Source organism: Macaca nemestrina, chromosome 2, assembly GCF_043159975.1.
Source record: "Macaca nemestrina isolate mMacNem1 chromosome 2, mMacNem.hap1, whole genome shotgun sequence".
NCBI lineage: Eukaryota > Metazoa > Chordata > Mammalia > Primates > Cercopithecidae > Macaca > Macaca nemestrina.
The window spans coordinates 202345308-202369607 of NC_092126.1; the positions used below are offsets into that span (position 1 = coordinate 202345308).

Genomic DNA, 24300 nt, shown 5'->3' on the forward strand with positions numbered 1-24300 from the left:
AACTGCATCAAAAGCCAACTTTTGAGCATGTCGTCATTTTATTTATCAAAGCAAAGGTAAATCACAGCTAATCTGAAAAGTTTCCTGTGTTTTGCTTTAGCAGTAAGAAAAAAGAAAAAAAAAGATCGGTTTCTATGTGACCCCTGACCTTTGAACCACAACCTCCTTGCCACTAAAGTGTTCAGCACCTCATTTAATCTCCACTCTCCGCACTGGCACAGTGCTGAGAAAAGGAAACGGAAAAAATAATCTGGGGACTTCATCAATTTTTCATGAATTTTCATTTAGGCCAGAACCCCCTCTTACCCTGGTCGATAGATCAAGCTGCTGTCATATATTTGCCACCTGGGGCTACAGCTGCCATCTCTAGAGGCTGCCACTGACTCAGGCTGCATCACAGGCAGCTACAATCTCTGTGAGGACCCCCTGTGCTCCTTCTGCTCCATAAACAGGGAGCACAAGGGTTCAGAACTGAAACTCTATCTGTACCAGCTACACCATGGCTGTCTTGGTGGTCCCACTGGGAAACTACGTATTAGCTTTTTGAGTACCAGGCCTCTTTCTTATCAACTCTACAACCATTATCAACTATTTAAAAAACAATTTTTGCCTAGAGATTACTCTTGAGGTCAAGTGACTCAAAAAACACTTTCTGGATAGCTTTTTTTTTTTTTGCAAACTAAGAAAAAAGTAAAAGCAAATTTGAGGTGATTCCATTGCAATGATTGGTCCTGAATTTTTTTCCCTCTGCTGTGTTGTTCCAGAACATAAAGCTGAAGCATGTATTAAAGGAAAACAAACAAACATCAAAATGAATACAATATGGTAAAGAACTGGCTGACTTCCAAAAAACCAGTCAAGACAGATGGTTATCAATAAAATTCCACATTTCATATCATAGTAGAATCCAACATTTTTGAAATTAAAAATGACAACTAATGTGAAGCAAAAATAGTAAAAAAAAAAAAAAAAAAAAAAAAAATCCATATTTTTTTATCAATAATCATTTTATAAAAAAAGTTGTCACATGTTTATGTCCTACATACTAATATGCTCTTGACTACTTAGGTACATCTAGGTCAGTGGTCCTCAACTGACTTTCCCACCTGGGAATATTTCCAATATCTGGAGACACACTGTTTGTCTCAACAGGGTTAGGGAGGATCCCACTGGCATCTCGTGAACAAATGCCAGAGGTGTATGTCTAAACATCTTACAATGCAGAGCATGACCCACCCCCCCACCCCAAACACACACACTGAATAAATTTTGATCCCAAATGTCAGAAATGCAGAGGTTGACGTACCCTGCTCTAATTCTCCATGCTCCATTCAGAACTACATTCTAGGAAAGAACTGGCAGCATGTGCTACTTCCATCCCACCACTACTCACTCTTCAGCTGTTGTGCTCTGTCCCCATCACTAGAGCCCACAGGTACTGTTTATTTGACCATCATTTGGGATTTGCATTGTGTCAACCACTTTTAGTACGCTTGTGGTTTGTTTGTTTGTTTGCTTGTTTGCTTGAGAGAGAGTCTCGCTCTGTCACCCAGTCTGGAGAGAAGTAGTACAATCCCAGCTCACTGCCACCTCTGCCTCCCAGGTTCAAGCGATCCTCCCGCCTCAGCCTCCTGAGTAGTTGGGATTACAGGCACTCACCACCACACCTGGCTAAGTTTTGTATTTTTAGTAGAGTCAGGGTTTCACTATGTTGGCCAGGCTGGCCTCAAACTCCTGGCCTCAAGTGATCCACCCACCTCGGCCACCCAAAGTGCCGGGATTACAGGTGTGAACCATCACACTTGGCCACACTTTCAGTATTTTTTAAAGTATTCCTTGGTTATTCTTGCCACTTCACTGCCTATATTCTATCACTCTGATACTTCTACTGAGACTGACCCTTTTGCATGAGCATTTCTTGCCTTCACCACCACTAAATATTGCTGTTCTGAGCACTGAGATTGGACTCAGCTCTTATTAACTGCGCCCTGAACACAGGCTGCCTGGCAATCACATCCACTTCTATATACCTTCGTGGCTTCCACACCTATCTTGGAAAGACCTCTCCCCTCAACTCGAGAAGCTGTTTCTTTAATGAAACTTGAGATATTTTAAGCTTACTGTTTCCTTGGTATGTCAAACAATACAGCTGAAGTTTACCATACTGTTCTGTTCCCTAAAGTTAGTTCTCCCCTACCTACCCTCCACCTCTATGAATGGTAGCACCATATAGCCAGTCACTCAGCCAAAAAACAAAACAAAATAAAACAAATCTAGTAATCATCCCCTACTCCTCCAAAATGATCACAATGTCACAGAGTTTTAATTCCTAAATATGTTTCCCACTGTTTCCTCCTTCCAATCTGCACTGCTATGTTCAGTTCAGAATCTAGCATCAACTCTTTTCTGAATTATTTGAGTTACTTAACGCCTCTCTGGCTTCAATCATCATACCTTTAATGCAATCTTCAATTCTCTTTCAAAGATTCTCCATTCTCATAACAAAATAGCTTAGATTTTGATTCAGCATATGCCTACCTTTCCAATTTACTCTGACCCCAACCTCATATCCAGACACCTGGCAGTTCTCCAAATACGCAGTGTTCATTTAAGCTTCCATTCTTTCTACCAGAATGGTCTTTCACTTCAATTTCCACCTGGGACATTCTTACATGACCTTAAATCACAGCTAAAATAATGTATCCTCTTAGAATCATTTCTTAAACTTACCTATCTAGAAAGAATTACATATCTTCCCTCCGGATTTGCATAGTATTTTTTACATGTCTTTATAAAGGCTTTATTGTTTGTCTATTTAGTATAGTAATTCTTTATTTACATGTTTGTCATCCCAACTAGAATGTGAGCTCTTTGAGAACACATTGGAATGTGTCTTCATTGCTATTCCTTAACACCTCTGTCAGTGGATATCTGCCTTCCATTAATAAACTAAGTGAATGTACCACAATGAGTATTTATGTTGAGTTTTCTAAAATATGAAGGCCAATTTAACATAATCTGGAGTTGTTCCTCTACTGCTGTTCCTCTGTCATTTTATAAAAATACACATTAGTTACCAATAGGTACTGAAAAATCACAATGCTTTGACCCAAATTTCCATATTAATATGTTTTATGAAATACATAAGGAAAGATAGAAGACTGATGAGCTAATGGAAAGAGATGAGCAACATATAAATGAATATTATTTGACCTTGTGATGCCTCAAATGGAATGAACTGTTGACATGGCATTAGAAAAAGGAATTTTATTCACTACCTAATCCAATTTGCAAGCCTTCTTGTTTTCCTCTCTAGGTCATGAGTAATTCAAGCATTTCTTAAAGCTCACTTATCTCAAAATAAAAAAAAATTACTGTCACATTACACACACACACAAATCATGGTTTAAAATATTCCCACTAAAACACTTTGATTCATTATTAATGATGCAATTACAAAAGAAAGCAACTCTTTTAGATGAGACAATAAAATGACTGGTCAATTTTATATACTTTACTTTTGAAAAGTAAAATTTGGTTAAGAATTTAAACAGGTTATTTGCTGCTGAGTAGATAAAATTTTTAAAATTCTGAAAAATTAAAATTTCTTAATTTTTATGTATTTAAAAAAGAACAGATTTCATTTAGAGTGTTTCTTCAAATACAACACAATTCCCTAAAAATAAAAATTAGAAGATTCAGGTCCTGGTCTAGCAACCCCATTAATTTATTGTCTGAATCTTGGTCACCTAAACTTCTGGGGCATCATTTTCTTTATCTTGAAAATGGGAGAATAACGCCAATCATATTCACCATAAAAGGGTCTGTTGGAGTAAAAATCAATAAAATTTGGTATTGAAGTATTTCAATATGTTTGAAAAGTTTCCAAAATTAGATATTTCAAAATAAAAATGGAACAGGTATGGATATTTGCATTCTTGAATTTGTGTGTGTGTATTTCAAATTTCATTAAACTGCATTTAAGGGCTTTTTGAAGTATTATTTTATAAAAATAAAACTATTTGGTGGCCAGTACAAAATCCCACTGTTAGCTAAAGTCCTAATGCTCGTATCTCAAGGCACTTCAAAAAAAATAAAAAATATGGGTCTTAGGATTCTCCTAGTCTTTTCCTATTGGAGTTAAACATTTCCAGAATCTGTGGGTTCCAGGTTTCTTAGCAGAAACTATAAATCAGACATAGATGGCTGAGAACGAAAAACATCATTGGAATAGTTGTGTAAGAAACTGTAGGCAAGTGGATCACCTGAGGTCAGGAGTTCAAGACCAGCCTGGGCAGCACGGTGAAACCCTGTCTCTACTAAAAATACAAAACTTAGCTGGGCGCGGTGCCTGTGATCCCAGCTACTTGGGAGGCTGAGACAGAAGAATTGCTTAAGCCCGCGAGGCAGAGGTTGCAGTGAGCCGAGGTCACGCCATTGCACTCCAGCCTGGGTGACAGCGGGGGACTCTGTCTCAAAAAAAAAAAAAAAAAAAAAAAAAGTACAATTTTGTTTACCAAAAGAAAGACATGAGTCCATGAGCTATTATTTAGGATAAAATATATATAGCTATATACATAAGACTCCAGCATCCTGAAATCTCCCAATTCTCTTATCTTTGAAGATGTACATGACAACAAGGAAGCTGAAGAGTGCAAAGATTTTAAGGCATAATTGTTGCCTTTTTTTTTTTTTTTTGAGACGGAGTCTCCCTCTGCGGCCCAGGCTGGAGTGAGCGGCGCCATCTTGGCTCCCTGCAAGCTCCGCCCCCCGGGTTCCCGCCATTCTCCTGCCTCAGCCTCCCGAGGAGCTGGGACCACAGGCGCCGCCACCTCGCCCGGCTCGTTTTTTGTATTTTTAGTAGAGACGGGGTTTCACCATGTTAACCAGGATGGTCTCCATCTCCTGACGTGATTCCCGCACCTTGGCCTCCCAAAGTGCTGAGATTACAGGAATTGTTGGCATCTTATTCGCAGTTTATTCTAGATAAAATCTTTCCTCAAAACAGATAACTTAATGTCAAACTTTTATGGTATTGTTTACATTATAACCCCAAACCCTCAGTTACAAATTAGGAAAAAAAAAACACTACCCTATTTTTAATTTTGTCTAGAAAATCATCCATGAAGTTACGCAGGCAGTGTTTAAACCGATGGAAAACATTGATATCTTGATTTACCACTCCTATTTGCGCTATTTGATGAGGAAATAAATATATAAAAACAGCAACAGTAAGGCAAGTCCTTAGCTATTTTGATTACCAAGATTGAGTAGAAGTGAGAACCCTCCCATATATGAACATTCTGTTCGCGCAGACAGCAGATCTCCTCTCCGATGAGCGTTAAGTGAATAAGTAAATAAATAAAGTATAATTGCTGTTATTGTTGGGGTATTCTCCTAGCCACACCTAAGGTAATAATTCCTGAATTGGAAGAGTAGGTATAAGCTACAGAATAAAAGAATAGGCTCTTTTTAATGTTGCTGATAAAAGGTGGATTTCGAAGTTAATGTATATGTTTATATGTGTGTGGCAGGGTGTGTTTATCAATAATTACTTATATATAAATTGATAACAGACATAGGTACGATATTGAATGTATGCCTTGTATTTGGTGTCATGCTACACATCAACTTTTCATTTTAACATAGCCAATTTTAATACCTGATTATGTCTTTCATTAATAATTCAAATCTTAAGTATGAACAGCCTCATTGCCTCTGTGTTTTCTTATAATAACATATTGGCCATCTTGATTTCACATAAACAAATTGACTACAACACCCTGGCTTGATATTATCTTGACCAGACTTCTTTGAAGAAGACCAAGTAAAATCATGCAATGTGTTGATTGATTCTTTAGGTTTTAGCATCTATGGGAACACATCGAAACTTACTTGAAATAAGTAAAAGTAAATGTGCATATGAGGTTCACTATGTTCACTTACATGCCACTTCCAGAGATGCATTTCGACTCACTGCTTCACCAAGATAGTTCCTTGCAACACAGACGTAGCTTCCTTCATCAGGTTTACTTCTGCGCCCATGCACGATGCGCAAGAAGAATAAGGATCCGCTGGGCAGAAGCATCCTGTGGGACCGGGGATCGTCCTTGTCAGTCTCCACTCGCTCCCCATCCTTGTACCACTCAATGGTGGGCGTTGGCCGGCCCTCCGCCTTACAGTTGAGAGTCGTGGGCTCTCCCTTCGAGACGATGACATCAGAAGGGTGCTCCACAATCCGCGGGGGGAAGTCTTCCTGGCGAAGACGCGATCCTGCAAAACAGGACAGAATAAAGGCAAGCTTTAACATTGCCTTATCTCAACCTTCCGTTTCACTGAGGTTCCTGATGGTGAAATTAAACTCTTCAGTTATTCAATTGAATAGTATTTTATGTTTCGTTTTGTGTATGCATCTCAGAAGTCATCTCAACTCCTTTGTAGAATGGGGCAATTTACCAATAAATTAATATGTTAACTCAAAGGACTTAGGTTCAATGTGTTCCATGAATCATGACAAGCAGAAGTAAAAGAGGACAAGAGACTTTCTTGTTCTTCTGGGATCAGCATGGGTACTAAGATGAGTAACACTAATTTCCCGTCCTCAGATTGCTTGTTATATACTGAGGAAGAAAGTCACGTAAGCAAGCACCTAGAAGACACACATAGATAATGTGCTGCCAATGTGTTATCAGACTAACGCAAAAAGAGACCTGCAAATTATGTACAAATATTATCTGCATTTAACAGATGAGGCAAAAGCTTAGTAAATGATGTCAGTTGCCCAGAAATGTAGATGAAGCTGCAGTAGAGGCAGGCTTTTGAACTCAGGTGTGTTTGACTGAAGAGCTCAAGTATAAATCCGTATGTTAAAATGTAATATGCTGCATAGAGGTATATAAGAAATGCACTATAGGCAGAAAGAAAAAAAATTAAAAGTTAACCCTAAATTAGGCATAATAAGAGATCTCTTCCCCCAAAAAAATTATATTTAGATGGGGCTGTAAAGAATGAAAAATGACAACTAAAATAAAAAAGCATCATGTCAAGAGATACCATCAGCAAAAAGACAAAGAAATGAGAGTTATGTGCATGGTACGTTTCATAATCAGGAAGGAAGCTGATATGGCAGGAAAAGGTTTGAGGCAGCCTTGGAGCCTGAGACAATGGGCTTCGTACCGTGCTCAGGAGAGTGTGATGTTATTTTACATGGCTCCCAGATTCTTAAGGGAGCAGTGACATGACTATCTGTATAACTGAAAGATAGTTTTAGTCTGCATTATCAATAAGGGATAGCAATGGAGACATGAAGACAGCTGCAATTTACTTAAATAGTTCAAGAGAAAAATAAAAAGAACCTGACCTTGGGAAATGATGGTTTAGGTGGAAAAGAAGGAAAAATACACCCTATCGAAATGCTTGACAGAATTTGGTATATCACCATACACAGTACAACGAAAGAGAGATTGTACCAGTGACTTCCCGGTGAATGCAATACAAGTGGGGCCATAAGGGGTGTAAGAAATCAGAAGAGAGGCCGGGCACGGTGGCTCACACCTGCAATCCCAGCATTTTGGGCGGCCGAGGTGGGTAGATCACCTGAGGTCAGGAGTTTGAGAACAGCCTGCCCAACATGGCGAAACCTCATCTCTACTAAAAATGTAAAAACTTAGCTGGGCATGGTGGTGGACGCCTATAATCCCAGCTACTCGGGAAGCTGAGGCAGGAGAATCGCTTGAACCCAGGAAGCAGACGTTGCAGTGAGCCAAGATAGCGCCACCACAATCCAGCCTGAGCGACAAGAGTAAAATTCTGTCAAAAAAAGAAAAAAAAAGGAGAAAAGAAAAGAAATAGGAAGAGAAGGATCTGTTGATATTTGTCATTTATATGGTGTCAATTACCATTATTCATGAAAATGTTCTACTAGCTGCTCCAAGTAAATAAAAAGGAGATGCTGAGAGGAATCACCATATATGGGGACATAATGATTATATAGATAAGCACTTCTTAAAAATTTGCTCTTATGTAAGACTTTCCAACCAATCACCTAATATGAGCACATTTCTCTTCAACAGATAGCAGTAATATTTACTTCTCAATGTTACCTCAGTTCATGCTCAATATTAATTGAAAATACATATTTTAATGTATTAAAGGGAATTTAATTCAGTCTTAAATAAACTTTTTTTTTTGAAGAGGATTAACTATCAAAAGTTGCTGACTATTTTTTTTAATCACATTAGACCAAAAAAGAATGTATACATTACAAGTGTTAGATATCTAAAGCAAAAGAGTAATTTATGGTCTACTGGTCAGAAATTTATTTTACAAAACTGAAGAGATCCAAAGCATATAGATAGGTAATTGTAGTATACATCACAATAATAAAGGTTATAGAGCATGAGTACCGGGTCTTAAAGCAATGAGGAATTTACAGAATATAAAAGTAACAAGGAATTTTTAAATTCATACTCAAGAAAGACTTCAAAGTTTTTAAATATGAGTGGCTGAATATAAGTAGCTTGCAAATCAGAAACATATTCTCAATGTAAATGTCTGGATACATAGCCATAGACTCTGATCCTAAAATACATCAAGAGTTTTATGTCACTTTTCATGTAACAGGCATATAGTAGGTTACAATCATCTCTTTAGATAGCCTCTTTGTTCTCCTTTAATCTCCCTATGCACGGTGACCTACATTCTCCCTACTGCAAAAACTGTTCTACTATTAAAAGTAAGCAAGTAAATCACCCATGCTACTAGGGTGCTATTTAGTATATCAACTTGTTCCCTAACTTATTAGGCAGTAGGCCTGGATATGGGCTGAATAAGACCTGAAATACACTAATACTTATTAAATAAAATATAAAATAATTGATTTATAAAAGAAAAAGTGACAAAATAGTTAAGCTATTTAGCAATAAGATTTAAAATCCAGTATGTCCAATGAGCACACAAAGCATTTTACTCATTTATCATTACAATATATGTAAACTATGTTACCTAGAGATTACAGTGCTGTCATGTCAGGATACTCATCTAATAGTTTTACTCCTACTTTAATAAAAACATCAAAGAACATCTACAACCTAAATATAAAAAGTAAAACTATGAAATGATTACAAGAAATTATAGAGGCAAGTTTTTATGATTCTGAGTTAAGTGATGGCTTCTTGGATATGATACCAAAAGCACAAGCAACAGAAGAAAAAAAGAGATAAACTGGACGTTATAAAATTTTTAAATACTTGTGCTTGAAAGACTACCTAGAGAATCAGAAAAAAATATACAAATCATATACCTAACAATGGATTTACGTCTAGAACATATAAAGAACTCATAGCTCAATAAAAATATAAATAATCAAATTTTAATATAGGCAAAGGATTAGAATAAGTAGTTAGACAAATTTGTCAAAGAAGTTAGACAAATAGTGATAACCACATAAAGAGATATTCAACATCATTAGCTATTAGATAAATGCAAAACAAAACTACAGTGAAATACACTTCACACCCACTAGGATGTATATAATCAAAGCAATGTAAAATAACAAGTATTGTCAAGGGTGTGGAAAAACTGAAAACCTCATCCATTGCTGGTGTGAATTTAAATCGTACAGTCACTTTGGAAAACAATCTGGAAGTTCCTCAAAATGTCAAACATGTAGTTACCATATGACCCAGCAATTTCACTCCTAGATATATATCACCCCAAAATGAAACCATACATCCACACAAAACTCACTCATGAATATTCATAGCAATATTATTCACAATAGCCAAAAAAGTAGAAACAACCCAAATGTCTACCAACTGAATGGATAACAAAGAATGAATCAACAAAATAAATGTCCATGATGAATAAATAAAATGTGCCATATCCATATAATGGAATATTATTCAGCCTTAAACATGAAGTATTAATAATACATGCTGCAACATAGATGAACTTTGAAAAAATAAGTGAAAGAAGCTAGTTGCAATGGACCATATATTGTACGATTCCATTCATATGAAATGTCCACAGTAGGAAATCCATGGACGTAAAATGCAGATTAATGCTTGCCTAGGGCTGGGGTATGGAAGTGGGGAATGAAGGTGGACTGGGAAAGTGCTGCCAATGGGGGTGAGATTTCCTTAGGGATGATGAACATATTCTAAAATTAATTATGGTGATGGTTACATTATTCTGTGAATATAATAAAGATTATTATACACATTGGGTGAATTTTGTGGAATATGAATATCTCAAGCAATTTTTAAAAATTGATAGATAAAAGAGCACTGTGAACACGTTTAATAAAAGATGTGTAACAATTTGTCCTCACTCCTAACAACAGTTAATGTTATTTTCTTCATTTATAATTTTAGGTTATAATGAAATCATCAGGCCTGCAGTAGAGCATTAGGACATAAAGTGAACTGTAACAGTCTTGCCAGCCAGATAGGTAGATTAGAGAGATAGAGAGAAAAATAGATTAGAAAGACAGACATAGATATGCAAAAATACAGCTACAATCTAAGTTTTACGATGTTATTAAAAATATGGGGATTCATTCGGAGCTTTCTTAAATTCAGACATTACATAACAATAGCAGCGGTCTTAAATTCAGACATTACATAACAATAGCAGTGGTCTTAAATTCAGACATTACATAACAATAGCAGTGGTCTTAAATTCAGACATTACATAACAATAGCAGCGGTCTTAAATTCAGACATTACATAACAATAGCAGTGGTCTTAAATTCAGACATTACATAACAATAGCAGTGGTCTTAAATTCAGGCATTACATAACAATAGCAGTGGGTCTTTAAGATGGACTCAATGCCTAAGTCTTCCGATTCTTTAAAACTGTGGAAACGAGTAATACTGTGTAAAGAGGAGGCAGCAGTGGTGGTGTGGGGTGGGGGGTGTAGCTTTCATCACATTCCCAAAGAGGGTGGGCCTTTAAGATTACCAAGGAGCACTAAACTACTGGGTATTCTGTGTTATCGGCTAAAACAACTCCATTATTTGGTCAAAAACCAAAGCTGAGTTGTCAGCAAAACTCACTGGGGACTGAGAACAGAACAGTAAGGGGGAATGGGGGTTGTTTGTCACATGAAGTGCCATGAAGCAGCTCAACCTCAACATTTCGGGAATCTAAAGTGTGAGCCCCTCGACTAGCAACAGAAGCATGATCCGAAGGCACATTCGAAATCGAGGATCTCAGGCCCCAACCTGCATATCTCAAATCTGAATCTGCATTTTACCAAGATTCCCCTGTCTTCATTAGGTATTTGTATGCACAATACCGTTTGATAAGCACTGCGCACACCAGTTTTTGTATGGCTCTGAGCTAACGATGCTTTTAAAAGAGGAGGAGGAGGAAAGGGAAGAGAAGGGGGATGAGGAGGAGGAAGAGGTAACAAAGAAAACGTATATAGCCTGTGAAGCTTAAAATATTTACTAAGGTTTTTGCCCACCGTGCTCAAGAGTACCTGATTATCATTTTCCATTACAAAGTTCATTTTTAATTTAGATTTATTTTAAAAATAAATTTATAAATGTATAAATATCTCTTCTACAGATTTCAAATGAAAATTAGTTTGACAGCAACGTTAATATTGCCCATATAATGAGAAATTATTCAAGACTCCTATTTGAACAGATATGCTAAGCGATGTAAGAAAATAACTATCTACAATTCTAATTTTGCTTGTGGCTGATATCATGTCTGGCATCTTTTTATATCTCAATTATTAATTGGGCAATCAGTCAAGTTTTAATTAAAATAATTTATTCAATTATCTCTGTGTAAATGTATATATATGTATGTGTGTGTATATATAGATACATATATATATATTCCCTCTTTCTTTTTAATGATAAAGATAATTAAAATTGGTCAGAGGTCCTAAAGATGAACATCCAAATGTTTATTTTTACTGTCCAAGAAAATAAGTTGTGAAATTGTCATGTAAATTGTCCATAATTGAATAGATAGGAGAAGCAGAATTAGAACTCATGACCTTTAATCCAAAATGTGCCAGGCTTCTTTAGAAACGAATGGAGGACCAAGTAAAGAATGGACATGGCACCTAGGCTAATTCCAAAGCCCTCTTTTAAAGCTGATTTCTTTTTTATTTTTCTTTTTTTTTTCAGGCAGAGTCTCGCACTGTCACCCGGGCTGGAGTGCAGTGGTGCAATCTTGGCTCACTGCAACCTCCACCTCCCAGGTTCAAGCGATTCTCCTGCCTCAGTCTCCCAAGTAGCTGGGATTACAGGTGCCCACCACCATGCCCAGCTAATTTTTCTGAATTTTTAGTAAAGACGGGGTTTCACCATGTTGGCCAGGCTGGTCTCGAACTCCTGACCTTGTGATTCACCCGCCTTGGCCTCCCAAAGTGCTGGGATTACAGGTGTGAGCCACCGTGCCCGGCTAAAGCTGATTTCAATAAAATGCATCACATGTGGCCGGGCGCGGTGGCTCAAGCCTGTAATCCCAGCACTTTGGGAGGCCGAGACGGGCGGATCACGAGGTCAGGAGATCGAGACCATCCTGGCTAACACAGTGAAACCCCGTCTCTACTAAAAATACAAAAAAACTTAGCCGGGCGAGGTGGCGGGCGCCTGTAGTCCCAGCTACCCGGGAGGCTGAGGCAGGAGAATGGCGTGAACCCGGGAGGCGGAGCTTGCAGTGAGCTGAGATCCGGCCACTGCACTCCAGCCTGGGTGACAGAGAGAGACTCCGTCTCTCAAAAAAAAAAAAAAAAAAAAAAAAAAAAGCATCACATGAATGTTGCTAGTCATAATTTCAGCAGAAAACATTTTCCTTGTTCTTCAAAGCCTGATTCTCGGACTGCCTGCATCAGAATCATCTGGGATTTTTTTTTTTTTTTCTAATGCTTCATGAATTTGCATGTCATCCTGGCCCAGGGCATGCTAATCTTCTCTGTATTGCTTCAATTTTGGTATATGTGTTGTCAAAGTGAGCACTAAGATATTTGATATTTATTTAAAATACAGATTTTTTTTTTTTTTTTTAAACAGAGACTTGCTCTGTCGCTCAGGCGGAAGGGCAGTGGCACGATCTTGTCTCACTGCAAACTCCGCCTCCCAGGTTGAAGCAATTCTCGTGCCTTACACTCCCGTGCAGCTGGGACTACAGGCACGCACCACCACACCTGGCTAATTTTTTGTATTATTAGTAGAGATGGGTTTTCGTCATATTGGCCAGGCTGGTCTCGAACTCCTGGCCTCAAGCGAGCCTCCTGCTTTGGCCTCCGGAAGTGCTGAGATTACAGGCATGAGCCACCTGACCCGGCACCAGATTCTTAGTCTCCAGAGTGAACGCGGTGCATCAGAAATTACCAGTGAAAGATTCCAAGACGCTGCATCTTTTCCATGCTCACGGGAAGATCACGCCCTCAGACCTGGCTAGATGTAGCGTTCCACAGCGTCATCAAGTGAGCCAGCCAGATGCACATGCATCTGTGAATAATGTTCTAAGCAGCTTAATTTGCATAATGGATTATTTCTGCTTCTCAGAGACTCTCAAACAATGATTTTGTAATGATTTTTGATGAAATATTTGATATTTTAAAAGTTGAGTGGTATATTAGCACTTCAAATTTTTGAAGGTGAAGTATAAATTATAACTCATCAATATAGTTTAGTTTTCTTTAGTCAGTAACTGCTCATTTGCAGTGAGCGCCAAAGAACATTTGTTTTCAGGAAGAGATTTCAATCACATAGTATAACAAAGGAGGAAAATGCCTCTAGAATACTTGTTGATTTCATTTCACGAGTTGCAAAGTAAATACTTCTGCCTCATTGAGTTGGAGTATAGTATTTCCTTGAACCAAGTTTTATTTTTCTTTTACAAACTGGATAGCCTTGTCAGCTATTAGTCCCTCCGCAAGTCAAGCAATGTATTTCAAACTGTTCTAAATTTTTCTGAGGGCAGAAGTTCTCAGCAAATTAGGGACAGGGTGTGAAATATACTTCCTCCAGCAAAATTTCTATTCAGTGTTCATTTTTCTCTCTTAAAAATGTATGTCACAGTATGTTCTAGCCATAACTATGTCTATTTTAACAAAATATTGTTCCCCAAAATGATGTAAATAAAATTAACCTAGGAAGATTCTCCAGGATTACTTCAGTTCTGAATGTGATCAGAGCCACCTGCTGATACGAGAGACACAGAAGCACTACATGAAAAGGTGAAGGCTGCCTGACATCACAGTAGGAAGGAGGCAGGGTGGTACAAATAAAGAACACAGGTTACTGATCAGTTCGCATTCACGCCTCATTTGTAACAGGTAGATCGGACATCAATGCTACAAAGAGTGGTTTAGGCCGGGCGCGGTGGCTCACGCCTGTAATCCCAGCACTTTGGGAGGCCGAGGCGGGCGGATCACGAGTTCAGGAGATGGAGACCATCCTGGCTAACCCGGTGAAATCCCGTCTCTACTAAAATACAACAAATGAGCCGGGCGTGGTGGCGGCGCCTGTGGTCCCAGCTCCTCGGGAGGCGGAGGCAGGAGAATGGCGGGAACCCGGGGGGCGGAGCCTGCAGGGAGCCAAGATGGCGCCGCTCACTCTGGCCTGGGCCACAGAAGGAGACTCCGTCTGCAAAACATGACAAATACTCCAACTCCAAATTTTACTTCCAAAATTTAGCCCACGAAACTCTATAATCCCATTGATAATAGTTTTTCTTTGCTGAGGATGATTTACATTAATGTCTTATTGCTTGATATATTTTAGCTGGGCCAGGCTGATAGCTTTACACTAGATTTCCAAAGAATTAGAGTTGTTACTATTTATCCTTAGTCAAAAATATATCCAATTCAAAATTTCCCTCACTGAAAGAAACATAACTCAGTGCCACTGCAAATGCTATGTACATTGATTAGTGAGCTAAGGTAATCTGCAATGAAATGGAGTTAATGAATCACTCCATCAATCCATCAAGTCTGTCCATAACAACTTTTCCATCCTTGAATTCTTCATGATGATTAAATTTCAGCTTACTTTGCTTATGAAGGAGGAGGGAATAGAAAAGTATTATGAGATAACTTTTTTTTTTTCCTAGAGGTCCAGTGATGTGATAGGATATGGTGAGAAGGTCAATGTTTGGAAAACATGAAGGCCATTTTATCCACTTGAACTTTACTAAAACTCTCTCAGGAGATTTCCTAATTTGCCATTGGTCTAAATAAACTTTTAAGATTATTATTCCTTCTGTTAGCACAGCAGTGCTATGTTAATAAGTCTAAATTTGAAACAAAATCAAAATTGGGACCTGGAAATACTACTTATTTTTTAGAAAATTTCAAAATAACTTTTCAGTGTCCTAAAACTACAGGGCTTATAGTGTGAAAGGGAATTGACAAGGATAAAAGAGGTTTGCCAAACTCAACAGGCAGTCTTGATTCTGAAAGTTTCCAGTTGTACAAAATAGCACCCCTGCAACATCTCTGTGCTCGCTTTCCAGATCCAGAAAACAGGAGATTAAGCTATCAGAGGTCCTTTTACAAACCCTTATTTTATAGATGAGGAGGAAAAATAGAGTACTAAAGAACTGAAGTTTCTTTCCCAAAACTGAAACTAGAAGGGTATAGTTGTCTTAGCTGTGGGTCCAAGCTCTGTTTTCAGGATGACGTTTTCTTCTCTATCACCTTTTCTTCTTACCCAAATTTTGGAAGTCTAAAATATTATTAGAAAATCCCAAGCACTAGATTTCAGTTGTTTTTGGTTTGGCTTTTTATCTGGACCAATATACGGTTAGTTATATCACCTTAAGCAATTACCTAAACTGGTTTTTTATACTATTTATCCCCAAATGGAGGTCAGTGGAAGAGTAAATTGCTACAGTCTCATTGTTCCGTAGCATGATCACACTCTTTATGGCTGTCACATTAATGATATCTTAACAGACATATCTAAAAGAAAGCATAATGAGTAGCAATTTAAATTTATGAACACAAGGTACATTTTTTAAAAAATACATACTTTAGCTTACTGTTCATACTTTTGATAAACATATAGATTACAAAAGTTGGCCTTTGTAGGCCTTGTATCTGCTGTCAAAAGCAATGGGTATCACATGAATTCTTAGAAAACCCTCCAAAAGTTAACAATGATTTAGAAGACTGAAAACATAGCTTAGGAATTTATTCCTAAATTTCTTTAAAATTTATCCATATTGTCAGTAAATGCATGGCTCTACAAATCTTTTTAACCAAAGACTAACTGGCTATATTGGATAGTTTTCTTAAAAATAAATATGTCCACACACTGGGATCTGTCGGGAGCAGCATGGGAAGTGATAGCATCAGAATAAATAGCTAATGCTTACGGGGTTAATACCTAGGTGATGGATTGACAGGTGCAGCAAATCACCATGGCACATGTTTACTTATGTAACAAACGTATACATCCTGCATATGTATCCCAGAACTTAAAATAAAATAAAATGTAAAAAACAAATAGATATGTCATTAATTATGTAAAATAAAACCTTCAGCATTCAGCAAAGATCTTTAAAATTTCCTTCCTTATTTAGGGTGAATGAGTTGATCTTTCAGGTGAAGATAAGTAATAAAGATTCATAAAACTTTCAAACTTGAATTTCACAATTGTATTTCAGGTCTTTACTTATCTACCATTAACAGAAATTGCTAAAAATATGAAAATTAGAATACTTTTTCCCTGTTATTTTCCCTCCACTACTGCATGCTATTCATTGCCTTTATCAGCTAAGTCTTAACCACATTTTTAAAATGCTATTCAATTTTCTGGCTGCCTACATCAAAACTGAGCCACTGACCGTCTGAGCCAAGTGGGCCCCAGTGACAGATAGAGCATCAGCACCCACAGGGAGTGCAGGCTTGCTGAAGGCAACCAAACCAAAGGTGGACAAATAAGAATATACATATATATATATACACACACACACACACATTCTCATTTATGTATGTCTGTCTATATATATGTGTGTGTGTGTGTATATATACACACATATATATACAACATTCCTATGACTCCATGATGAATATACATATGTATATATTCACATATACACATACACACACGTGTCTGTATATGTATAGATATACATATATAGAATAGTGACATATCTATTTTTTACATTTTAAGTTCTGGGATACATATGCAGGATGTACATGTTTGTTACATAGGTAAACGTGCCATGGTGATTTGCTGCACCTGTCAATCCATCACCTAGGTATTAACCCCATAAGCATTAGCTCTTTATTCTGATGCTATCACTCCCCATGCTGCTCCCGACAGATCCCAGTGTGTGGACATATTTATTTTATAGATAAGGAGGAAAAACAGAGTACTAAAGAACTGAAGTTTCTTTCCCAAAACTGAAACTAGAAGGGTATAGTTGTCTTAGCTGTGGGTCCAAGCTCTGTTTTCGGGATGACTTTTTCTTCTCTATCACCTCTTCTTCTTACCCAAATTTTGGAAGTCTAAAATATTATTAGAAAATCCCAAGCACTAGATTTCAGTTGCTTTTGGTTTGGCTTTTTATCTGGACCAATATACGGTTAGTTATATCACCTTAAGCAATTACCTAAACTGGTTTTTTATACTATTTATCCCCAAATGGAGGTCAGTGGAAGAGTAAATTGCTACAGTCTCATTGTTCCGTAGCATGATCACACTCTTTATGGCTGTCACATTAATGATATCTTAACAGACATATCTAAAAGAAAGCATAATGAGTAGCAATTTAAATTTATGAACACAAGGTACATTTTTTAAAAATGTACATATATACACGTGTGTATGTGTGTGTGTGTGTGTGTATATATATACACATGCATATATAATATTGAAGATAAATTTTGAAACCCCTAATCTGAAAGTTTCTAGAAAACTGTTAGGGGTGATTTTCCTCCCGAGAAATAACAAATTACTCTTCTACTTTATAAATTCATTTCCAACAATTCAGCGAGGAGCCAATGTATTAACCTGGATATTCATCCAATACTCTTTCAAATCAATTTGCTACATCTTACATGGTTGAAGGTATTCTTTAAAGTGTGATTTACTGCCCAATCGGAGGTTTTCATGGCTTATGCAAATTCACGTTACAATGACAAAAACAATCCCTATTCCAGGAAGATAGCTTTAAAGTCTGGCTTCCTATTATCATATTTATAATATTTGGATGTGGTTTGAAATTACATTTGGCTTTACAAAAGGTGATGCAATGAAACAATCTCAAAACTCATTAAATTGTCTGATAATGTTTAATTTTCTAAAAACCATTGGCATTTATTTAATGAAGACTATGGGTTGGTCTCCAGAAAAGGGGATTCTACGTAACCAAACTCTGAACAGAGTGGCATCACTTTGGCGTTCTATTATATTTCCTTCTATTTCTATATTCTGAAAATTCTGTGGCAGTAGCATTAATCTTAGGAACTGAAGATGCCAAAGGACCCAGAGTCAATGTCTAAAAAACACCATTCCCACCAGCAATGACATTTTACACATGTGTGTGCTAAGCTTTGTTAAATACTTAGTTAATACATTTGTCTGGAACTCTTGATAAACTTTCCTGTACCCCAAAATATTTCATAATAAAGTTAAATTGAGATTCAATGATCCTACTTGAAATTTCAGACAAACTTCTTTTGCTACATAAGTATATAAAGGATTTTTAAAAGACAGATGGAAAATAGATTACAATCCAATAGTTTCTTAAAGGAATAATGGCTAAATCACGACCCAAAAAATTATAGCTTTCATCAGCCAAATGCATTAGTTGCATCATGTCCAACGGATGCACACAATGACTGATTTTAGGCTTGTTTATTTCTAATCAATATTCATCTACTACAGAATTTGGCCTAAGATGCAAATCTCATTGCATTCCTCCATTATTTTAAAAATATGATTTATAAACCACGGACTGGTTTATGTGGAATGGAGATAAGGGATGGCACTGCAGGCACTGGATGTGAAATTTTGTGCAGATATGTGCATGTTCCTTTTTAAGAAACAATAAAGAATATTTTTGGTAGTTAATATAAATCAGATGTCAGTAGGAAGACTGACTTGAAATTTCTCTTGTTCCAATGCTGAAAAGAAGCGTGAATGAACCCAGGCAAATGTCTTACCTTCTCTGCATCTTGTTTCTTTTCCCTATCTATAAAACATAGCAGTATCAGCCGAATAACATTGTTGAGAAGATTGAATGCGATTTTTCCATGGGCTGAGTACACAGCAAGCACTCATTAACTGTTCCCTACTAGTGCAAGCATTATTATAATGTATAACTCTTTTGTTAGTATAACCTCTATCTCTATACTCAAAGAAGTCTGTAACCCCCTTAAAAACAGTGAACCACAATTCTATAAGATATGGCCTTTTTAAAGCAAATATTGATGTCTAGTAACTCTGTGTCCCTCTAAACTATTTTACTGAAATATATACCAATACTTTATTTTTCATTATAAAAATCTTGGAATGACTCCATGATTAATGCATAGGAAGCATCTTTTTTTTTTTTTTTTTTTTTTTTTTTTTTTTTTTTTTGGTTGCTTTTCCACTATAAGTTTAGAGAGAATTAAGGGATATTAAATAAACTTTATTGAGGGCACAATAACATGACTTAAGTGACATGGCAGGAATGGGAATATTATCCGAATATTATCCGAAACTGACTTTTACCAGTAGTTTCAAGAGATGGTCAAAACAAAATCATTCTCATCCTTTTAAAGCAATATACTTTTCCTAGCAATTTCTAAATGACACCTTTATGAAATTGTGTATCTTTAAATAAAAGGCCCAAGTCAAAATTGACTATAGTGATCCCAAAGATGAAAAGAAGGATTTCCTCTTGGATGGTGGAAATGGCCATAATCGAGTTGATTTACTTTATAGTGTACAATGGCTTTTGGAATTCTTTCCTGAAGTTTGTATCTTGGGAACAAAGGAGGATTATGAAGGTATCTAAATACAACTCAGGTTTATGGCTTTGTCTTTGTACCATACTCAGAATGAATGGATTTTCACAGTTGACCAAACTGAACAGAAGTGACAGCATCATATTTCTTTAGGGGTATTTGGAGGATATACACCTAAATTGTTAAGTGTTTACTCCACCAAAAACACCTTAGATATGTGACATAAAATAGCTTGAAAAGGGGGCTATGTTCTATCAGTTGCAAATAGCTCTAAAATTTGGAATAAGTTCTGATTACAAAATTGCAGAATCCTATAGAAAATTTCGGAGTTTGTATTTTGCTGCATTAAAATAATAAATAAATATAAATTTACATCTTTAATAACAATATTTTCTCCAGTTTTATTTGGGAAATCATAACAATTTTGAGGTGACAACTGCAGTAAGGCTATGCACAGTGGGTTTTACATACATTTAAGAATTTTGCAAATTTGAGTTATTTTAGTACATAAAGAATATAAGTTACTTTAATGATCAGGATACTTTTCATGTGGGGATCTACTTTCTCTTCACTTGTGTCTATTTATGATATCTATTGATGCCTTTTTAGTGAGTGATTTAATAAAACTTTAAATTTCCTTTCAGGAGAGGTCTTCTGTTTCACAGCAAAATGACCAGCAGATAACATCACTGCTACAACACAAATACCGAGTGTAGTTTTCAGTTAAAAGATTCTGTGTGTGCACAGAGAAAAAAAAAGAGCTTCTTTTTCTGCTGAATGGAGAAAAGCGGCAAATGTGAGTGCTATAAACGTTTTTAAACGATCTTTTTCTGCTTGAATTATGTTTCACTAAAATATATGAGTCTCAATTCCGTGAGTCTCTCAAAAAACATCTGCAGCTTCTAGAAAAGTTATGGAATAATGTTGTTTTCCACTCAGCCTATTTGCTTTGAAGCCTTATCAGAGGAGGGATCAAATGAAAGTGATCATCCCCGGGCGTCCCCAGGTTATTACCATGTGGACATGGAATTAACCTCCATCCAGCCACTCTCAAAATGCGGTGCTTTCTTGTCACAAAGCACAAGAGTGGAACACAGAATTATTCTAGATTATGCTAAAAGGAAAGAAAAATGCTGACAGGCAGAGGTATGAAAATGTAAAGCGATAAGGTTTGTGAAACACAAGAATAACGATAGCTTCGAACAGGGTGCTATTTTTAAAATGTAGGAAGTTGCCCTTACCATCAAATATTCAATATATCAAACTCTGATCAGTTGGATTTTATAAACAACCAGCAACTGAAAATCTGGAAGAAAATGAAAAGTATACAAATTTTAAAAGACTATAATGATGTTTGCCTAATCCTTTCCCACTTTCAGATGAGGCAATAATAACTGAATTTTAGTTTTTTAGTGACGCGCTCACGGCTGTTGAATTTTTTTTTTAAAAAAGGAACATTATTACTGGTTACTTTTGTTATGAATTTCCATTTTAAATAGCAGAAAAATATATTTGAGTTTTATGTAAACTAGTGAACTAGAAGTTTGAATTGTCTAGTAATTTGACTCAATAGTTAACACCTCCCAAGGTATGTGTGCCTTAGGTGTCTTCTCTTCAATGAAGATAATTCACTCATTCCATAGAGAACTCATTCCCTCTCACAGTGTTCAGGAATTCTCTCTATGACAACAATAGCCAAATAGGAGTTTAGTATCTCCAGCCAAGGAGAGCTCTAGGCTTTGTTCGGGTGCCCACCTGAACACTCAGTCATCAACTCAAGGTCCCTCTATCTCAGAATGAAACCCTCACCTCTCTCCTTGTCCCATATTTCATCATCTCTCCTTCCTGACATCAACTCCATCTTTCTTCAGGTCCCTAATGCTCAGAATCCCAGTTGTGGGGTTTAACTCTTCCATTTCTATCATAACCACTTAGGCACACATTTCTGTGGATTCTTCCTTCTTTCTCCAGGTTTGTGTCTGGAACTGACTGCCTCTCAGTTCCACAGTCGCCATCTGTCTCTCGACATACTTTCACACTATCATTATTCTAAATGCCTCATCGCTTCTCCCCTCCAGCTATGTTCTTCCCCTTTCTTCGCCACTCCATTCCTAGAAAAAATGCATACAGATTTTGGAACAGTTAGTCATTGCTTTTCTTTAAACAAACACAAAGTAGGTTGGCCAGGCAAATCTCAAACTTTTATGGGGTTTCCTAAATTTTCATACTCCCTTGGCCAGAAGATCTACTTATTCATCAAATTGACTTATAAACTGGACCTCCCTAAGTCCATCTTAGGCATCCAGAATTATTCAAGTTGCCTCATGAGTCTTACGATGAAGCATAAAACTCCGAACCTCCAAGCTGGGGCTCGGCGCTTATTTGGACGGAATTTACTCAGGCTGCCACGGGGTCTTTGTGGCGCGGATTGGCGGTCAAAGGTGCCAGAACGTCACTTTACACTAGAACTTGGCTGTGTTTCTCATTTCCTGAGTTCACTGAACATTTGAAAAACTACACGGACTGCAGGGGGAAAAATGAGATGCAGAGTTCTCTATTTCGTCGAGGTAGCTTGTGCCTGACATATTTATCTAAACTGCCCATGTTGAAATCAGGTCCATGGGCCAACTGTTCAGATATGAATCCCTCAATGATGATGGAGGCATTGATATAATCTGGCTGATTTTTTTTCCATTTGGTGTGAGTACATTTAAATACTGTGTAAAATTTTTAAAGAATTTCCTATTAAATAGGATCCTCAATTCAATCTCTGGACATTCCTTGTAAGATTAGCCAAAACAAAAAATGTTTTAAGTGTAGCAGCATGCATATACATTCACTTGTCACGAGTACATTTGTACGTACTAGAGTGTACATACAATACACTACGTGTGTATATATACATATATGTTACTATGTAGCATTTGAATCAAATGCACCTAAACACTGAAAGAAATTGAATATATATGTGTATATATGTTAATTAATATATCTGCTGATATATTTCACAGGAGAAATATATCAACAGGCTAAAGTCCATCGAGAATCAGAAAATCGGGAAGTTGTATCTCTGTTATCATTAGTTTACAACCAACTAATTTCTTTAATTATCCTCACAGGGGCTAAAAAAGGTATTAAATACCCAATGATCAGTCACAGAAACACAGGCAGGGATAAGAGCACAATCTATGACTTTGCCAGGCTCAGTCAGCACCACCTTGATGTACTGATGTTTCTTAATGAAGACAACCACCACCAATTAGACAACTGACGCTTAGACTGAAAACTGAAGTGTCAAGACGTGAACAAGCAGTGACCGCTGAATACTACATTATTTTTAGGTGGCATTTAATCACCATCACAATAGCAATAACAAATTTTAATAATATTTCTTTACTACAAGAAGTAATTCAGCTTTATACTTTATACTTTGCAGGCTAATCTGTGAGCGTTTTTCCCTCTCCTTTTTAAATTTTGTTGGAATATAGCTTAAAACAGTCTCTTATTATGACCAAGTTACATCAGTTTGTATACAATTAGAAACATCAGCTACGCATTGTTTTTAAATATAGGGCCTCTGCAGTTGGTGTGCATAGAATCTGGATGCATCAGACCTCAGTTTCAGTCCTGGTTCCCGGAGGGCAGGTTATTTCTACTTCTGAAGTGAAGATACGAGGAATTTTAAAGCATCAGATTCTTTAGCCAATATTATGAGTGATTACAAAAACCACCCAAGCACTAGAGTCTGGGGAGGATGCAGGAGAATTCCAGGTCAGCCTGAATAAGGAACAGCCATCTGTGTCTGTATCCATATCTCCATTTATAGCTATATAGTATTCCCACATTAAGCACACTGCCTGAAGAGCTCATTGCTCATAGAATTTTCTGCAATAAGCTAAGAATGTTACAATACTTAACACACTTTTGCACAAGCCACTGCCTCCCTTCAACATAACCAAAATAGAAATTCTTCGTGCTCACACACTGGCAGGCAGCCCACATTTGCCTGTATCACGATTATTTCTGAATGACTTGGCACAACCTTTCATGATATGCTTCTTGCATCACAGGATTTGATGTTCCATTTTTGCCCAGCTCATCATGTTCGTCTCCAGAAGAGAAGCTGTATTTGCCTGATTGTTATTAACACACAGGGGTATTTCTTCATGGCTGTCCTTAGAGTGCACACTCTCAAGCCGCCTCAGAGGTGAGGTCACCTTTGGATCTCCACTAGCTCAGTTCCTTTGGATGGCATCCAAGACAGAACTGCCTTCTGCCGAATTTCACTGCTGTGGCCAATGAAGTAATAATGAGACTCTTGTGGCAATGCCCCTTGGATTGTAAACAATCAAATTCCCAATA

General features: G+C 37.1%; 1 protein-coding gene, 1 long non-coding RNA gene and 1 other non-coding gene across 25 annotated transcripts in view; 1 reads left to right on the plus strand and 2 right to left on the minus strand.

Annotated features, from left to right (window-relative positions):
* Window positions 1-24300, minus strand: part of LOC105485558 (roundabout guidance receptor 2) — a 1382758-nt gene that overhangs the window by 540322 nt on the left and 818136 nt on the right. For 22 of the 23 annotated variants that reach the window (XM_071089525.1, XM_071089527.1, XM_071089519.1 and 19 more), the window contains one exon: window positions 5947-6273. In XM_071089525.1, coding sequence (XP_070945626.1) covers window positions 5947-6273 — 327 coding nt within the window. Of the gene's footprint in view, window positions 1-5946; window positions 6276-24300 lie in introns of those variants that run through there. The other variant, XM_071089613.1, reaches the window with a different exon arrangement.
* Window positions 11143-24142, plus strand: LOC105485553 (uncharacterized). Its single transcript, XR_989658.3, has 3 exons — window positions 11143-11282; window positions 20583-20734; window positions 24009-24142. It is a non-coding gene; the product is annotated as an uncharacterized lncRNA (long non-coding RNA).
* Window positions 12881-12985, minus strand: LOC112427385 (U6 spliceosomal RNA). Its single transcript, XR_003018916.2, has one exon. It is a non-coding gene; the product is annotated as a U6 spliceosomal RNA (small nuclear RNA).